This window comes from Protomyctophum bolini, assembly GCF_963924005.1.
Source record: "Protomyctophum bolini genome assembly, chromosome: 9".
Classification (NCBI taxonomy): domain Eukaryota; kingdom Metazoa; phylum Chordata; class Actinopteri; order Myctophiformes; family Myctophidae; genus Protomyctophum; species Protomyctophum bolini.
This window is the reverse complement of record NC_137870.1, coordinates 902,003-907,976: the sequence shown is the minus strand read 5'-3', so window position 1 is coordinate 907,976 and position 5,974 is coordinate 902,003. Positions and strand designations below refer to the sequence as shown.

Here is a 5,974-nt window from a genome sequence, read left to right as displayed (position 1 = left end):
CAAAGTGTTTGTTTCATAATTATAAATCCACTGTAGACATGTTGTTGTTATGAGCTGCTTTCTGTCCGTGCAGAGGGTTAGTGTTTGGGAGTGCTCGTTAGACATCACTCAACTGCTCCCGCGTACCACCTGTTTTGAAGTAGCACACAACGCAGGAGGCAGTAGGACGTCGCTTCACTGAAAACGAGTGCTTCCAAAAACTCTGATGGAAAACATGGTCGCCGTCTGCAAAAGGTCAATTGGTCCTATCCCCCAGTAGCAGTAGGGGGTGCTGTGGCTCTCAGTGGCATGAGGGGGCCAGGTGCAGTGCGCAGGGCAGACAGTAGGGGGCGCTGTGGCTCTCAGTGGCATGAGGGGGCCAGGTGCAGTGCGCAGGGCAGACAGTAGGGGGTGCTGTGGCTCTCAGTGGCATGAGGGGGCCAGGTGCAGCGCGCAGGGCAGACAGTAGGGGGCGCTGTGGCTCTCAGTGGCATGAGGGGGCCAGGTGCAGTGCGCAGGGCAGACAGTAGGGGGCGCTGTGGCTCTCAGTGGCATGAGGGGGCCAGGTGCAGTGCACAGGGCAGACAGTAGGGGGCGCTGTGGCTCTCAGTGGCATGAGGGGGCCAGCTGCAGTGCGCAGGGCAGACAGTAGGGGGAGCTGTGGCTCTCAGTGGCATGAGGGGGCCAGGTGCAGTGCACAGGGCAGACAGTAGGGGGAGCCGTGGCTCTCAGTGGCATGAGGGGGCCAGGTGCAGTGCGCAGGGCAGACAGCAGGGGGAGCTGTGGCTCTCAGTGGCATGAGGGGGCCAGGTGCAGTGCGCAGGGCAGACAGTAGGGGCGCCGTGGCTCGGCGGGGCGATGGCGGCACAGGGAGCACAGCGTGGCCAGCGGGGGGCGCTGGAGGAGGCCGTAGAGGGGCCGTCCTCCTCTGGGGGGCGCCAGCGCGCCGCTCCGGTACTCCAGGAGGTCCCGACGCCAGTCCGTCTCGGGCGGTACGTCCAGGCGTAGCGGCTCCGCCCCCCCCGGACCCCTGTGGGGGGGGTGGGGGGGGGGCGCCGCCGTGCCGTCGGGCCTGAGCAGCAGAGGTTGTCGGTACAACGCCCCGGAGGCGTAGCGCCGCGGAGGAGGAGAGAGAGTGGCGTAGGGAGTGGCGTAGTCTCCGCCTCCTCCTCCTCCTCTGGGCAGGGCGGAGGAGGTGGTGGGCGGAGCAGGGTGGTTGGCTCCGCCTCTGGGGGGGCGGGGCAGGGTGGAGGAGGAGGAGGAGGAGGGAGGGCGGGGTAGGGTGGAGGAGGAGGAGGAGGAGGGAGGGCGGGGTAGGGTGGAGGAGGAGGAGGAGGAGGGAGGGCGGGGTAGGGTGGAGGAGGAGGAGGAGGAGGGAGGGCGGGGTAGGGTGGAGGAGGAGGAGGAGGGAGGGCGGGGTAGGGTGGAGGAGGAGGAGGAGAAGGAGGAGGTGTAGCTGTGGGATCGGCCGATGCTCAGACTCCTCTGATCCGATCCTATAGACGAAGAGGAAGGGGAAAGTTAGGACGCCAAGTGGTGGAAAATAACTACTCCCATGTTTCAGTTCAGTGTGATTAAAATAACTACTCCCATGTTTCAGTTCAGTGTGATTAAAAGAACTACTCCCATGTTTCAGTTCAGTGTGATTGAAAGAACTACTCCCATGTTTCAGTTCAGTGTGATTGGAGACATGCTAAACATCCAGACTCCCTGAAGACCGCTGTGTAGTTATAGGCTCAAGAAACACAATCTTTGATCCCTCTGTGTTGAGGAACTATCGAGCTATTTCTAACCTGCCCTTTCTGGGCAAGGTTTTAGAAAAACGTATCTTTCATCGTGTCGTGTCGTGTCTATTGTGTAGTGTTGCACAACTACAGTTGATTTAGTCGACTGAAATGTATTTTGGCGGGCCTTGATGCCGTCATAATGACTTATTTTACACTTGCTGAAAATATTGTCAGCGTGCAACCAAGTGTAAAATGACTTATACTGCATCTCTTCTCCATTAGTCCCTTCCTGACATTTTTAGTCTACCCGTAGTTTTTATTTGTTGACAAAATTCTCAATATATTTTATAGTCTTAGTTTTAGTCGTCATAGGCTAGTTTTCATTTAGATTTTAAATAAATACATAACTAATATAGACCATATTTTATAAAATTTAGGAGCCAAACTTTTTTGACAAATGCACATGCACGCGCGCATGTGTCCTCTTTTTGGTAATTCAGAATATGGTATGCCTAGTTTACCCAGGGTAACTGGACTAAGGAAAGGAAAGGTACTATGTTTACCCAGGGTAACTGGACTAAGGAAAGGAAAGGTACCATGTTTACCCAGGGTAACTGGACTAAGGAAAGGAAAGGTACTATGTTTACCCAGGGTAACTGGACTAAGGAAAGGAAAGGTACTATGTTTACCCTGCAGGGTAACTGGACTAAGCTCAAGAACTTGTTTACAGCCAGGCCCTGCTCATAGAACATTTCATGGTAGGGGTCGGTTCAATGCCTTGCTCAAAGAGCTGTGGTCATTTTAACGTGCCGGTCCGGGGATACGAACTATAGCGACCTAGTTCCGATATCAAGACCGCCACCGTTGCGTTGTGTTGATGCGTATGCAGCCAGTTGCTCACCTGGGCGTCCCAGAGTGGAGGCGTCCCAAGCGGAGCCCCAAGAGGGGGTCCGGTTGGGGGCGGTCCTGCGCAGGGTGGCGTAGCTGGAGGAGACGGGCGGGGGGCCGCGGCGGGGCAGGGGGTGGTCCGTAGGGGAGGAGGAGGGGGAGGAGGAGGAGGCGCTGCTGGGACAACGCAGGGTGGATGAGGGCGAGAGAGAGAGACACTGGTCTGGATGCTGTGAGAGAGAGAGAGAGAGAGAGGGGGGGGGGGGGGGGGGGCGACAACTGGAGTTAGTGAACATAAACACCTCCATACTGCTCATCTGGAGTTAGTGAACATAAACACCTCCATACTGCTCATCTGGAGTTAGTGAACATAAACACCTCCATACTGCTCATCTGGAGTTAGTGAACATAAACACCTCCATACTGCTCATCTGGAGTTAGTGAACATAAACACTTTCATATTCTGCTCATCTGGAGTTAGTGAACATAAACACCTCCATACTGCTCATCTGGAGTTAGTGAACATAAACACCTCCATACTGCTCATCTGGAGTTAGTGAACATAAACACCTCCATACTGCTCATCTGGAGTTAGTGAACATAAACACCTCCATACTGCTCATCTGGAGTTAGTGAACATAAACACCTCCATACTGCTCATCTGGAGTTAGTGAACATAAACACCTCCATACTGCTCATCTGGAGTTAGTGAACATAAACACCTCCATACTGCTCATCTGGAGTTAGTGAACATAAACACCTCCATATTCTGCTCATCTGGAGTTAGTGAACATAAACACCTCCATACTGCTCATCTGGAGTTAGTGAACATAAACACCTCCATACTGCTCATCTGGAGTTAGTGAACATAAACACCTCCATACTGCTCATCTGGAGTTAGTGAACATAAACACCTCCATACTGCTCATCTGGAGTTAGTGAACATAAACACCTCCATACTGCTCATCTGGAGTTAGTGAACATAAACACCTCCATACTGCTCATCTGGAGTTAGTGAACATAAACACCTCCATACTGCTCATCTGGAGTTAGTGAACATAAACACCTTCATACTGCTCATCTGGAGTTAGTGAACATAAACACCTTCATACTGCTCATCTGGAGTTAGTGAACATAAACACCTCCATACTGCTCATCTGGAGTTAGTGAACATAAACACCTCCATACTGCTCATCTGGAGTTAGTGAACATAAACACCTTCATACTGCTCATCTGGAGTTAGTGAACATAAACACCTCCATACTGCTCATCTGGAGTTAGTGAACATAAACACCTCCATACTGCTCATCTGGGGTTAGTGAACATAAACACCTTCATACTGCTCATCTGGAGTTAGTGAACATAAACACCTTCATACTGCTCATCTGGAGTTAGTGAACATAAACACCTTCATACTGCTCATCTGGAGTTAGTGAACATAAACACCTCCATATTCTGCTCATCTGGAGTTAGTGAACATAAACACCTTCATACTGCTCATCTGGGGTTAGTGAACATAAACACCTTCATACTGCTCATCTGGAGTTAGTGAACATAAACACCTCCATACTGCTCATCTGGAGTTAGTGAACATAAACACCTTCATACTGCTCATCTGGAGTTAGTGAACATAAACACCTTCATATTCTGCTCATCTGGAGTTAGTGAACATAAACACCTCCATACTGCTCATCTGGAGTTAGTGAACATAAACACCTCCATACTGCTCATCTGGAGTTAGTGAACATAAACACCTTCATACTGCTCATCTGGAGTTAGTGAACATAAACACCTCCATACTGCTCATCTGGAGTTAGTGAACATAAACACCTTCATACTGCTCATCTGGAGTTAGTGAACATAAACACCTTCATATTCTGCTCATCTGGAGTTAGTGAACATAAACACCTCCATACTGCTCATCTGGAGTTAGTGAACATAAACACCTCCATACTGCTCATCTGGAGTTAGTGAACATAAACACCTCCATACTGCTCATCTGGAGTTAGTGAACATAAACACCTTCATACTGCTCATCTGGAGTTAGTGAACATAAACACCTCCATACTGCTCATCTGGAGTTAGTGAACATAAACACCTCCATACTGCTCATCTGGAGTTAGTGAACATAAACACCTCCATACTGCTCATCTGGAGTTAGTGAACATAAACACCTCCATACTGCTCATCTGGAGTTAGTGAACATAAACACCTCCATACTGCTCATCTGGAGTTAGTGAACATAAACACCTCCATACTGCTCATCTGGAGTTAGTGAACATAAACACCTCCATACTGCTCATCTGGAGTTAGTGAACATAAACACCTCCATACTGCTCATCTGGAGTTAGTGAACATAAACACCTTCATACTGCTCATCTGGAGTTAGTGAACATAAACACCTTCATATTCTGCTCATCTGGAGTTAGTGAACATAAACACCTCCATACTGCTCATCTGGAGTTAGTGAACATAAACACCTCCATACTGCTCATCTGGAGTTAGTGAACATAAACACCTTCATACTGCTCATCTGGAGTTAGTGAACATAAACACCTCCATACTGCTCATCTGGAGTTAGTGAACATAAACACCTTCATACTGCTCATCTGGAGTTAGTGAACATAAACACCTTCATATTCTGCTCATCTGGAGTTAGTGAACATAAACACCTCCATACTGCTCATCTGGAGTTAGTGAACATAAACACCTCCATACTGCTCATCTGGAGTTAGTGAACATAAACACCTCCATACTGCTCATCTGGAGTTAGTGAACATAAACACCTTCATACTGCTCATCTGGAGTTAGTGAACATAAACACCTCCATACTGCTCATCTGGAGTTAGTGAACATAAACACCTCCATACTGCTCATCTGGAGTTAGTGAACATAAACACCTCCATACTGCTCATCTGGAGTTAGTGAACATAAACACCTCCATACTGCTCATCTGGAGTTAGTGAACATAAACACCTCCATACTGCTCATCTGGAGTTAGTGAACATAAACACCTCCATACTGCTCATCTGGAGTTAGTGAACATAAACACCTCCATACTGCTCATCTGGAGTTAGTGAACATAAACACCTCCATACTGCTCATCTGGAGTTAGTGAACATAAACACCTTCATACTGCTCATCTGGAGTTAGTGAACATAAACACCTCCATACTGCTCATCTGGAGTTAGTGAACATAAACACCTCCATACTGCTCATCTGGAGTTAGTGAACATAAACACCTCCATACTGCTCATCTGGAGTTAGTGAACATAAACACCTCCATACTGCTCATCTGGAGTTAATGAACATAAACACCTCCATACTGCTCATCTGGAGTTAGTGAACATAAACACCTCCATACTGCTCATCTGGAGTTA

General features: G+C 48.8%; 1 protein-coding gene across 1 annotated transcript in view; it reads right to left on the bottom strand.

The window, feature by feature from the left end:
- Positions 1 to 768: 768 nt before the first annotated feature.
- The window catches only part of LOC308321239 (uncharacterized protein), a gene marked incomplete at its 3' end in the record, with an annotated part of 12,696 nt that continues 7,490 nt past the window's right edge, over positions 769 to 5,974 (bottom strand). The window contains exons 5-7 of the mRNA XM_080772079.1: positions 2,608 to 2,771; positions 1,290 to 1,475; positions 769 to 1,205 (exon numbers count right to left, since the gene is read on the bottom strand). Coding sequence (XP_080628205.1) covers positions 769 to 1,205; positions 1,290 to 1,475; positions 2,608 to 2,771 — 787 coding nt within the window. The remainder of the gene's footprint in view (positions 1,206 to 1,289; positions 1,476 to 2,607; positions 2,772 to 5,974) is intronic.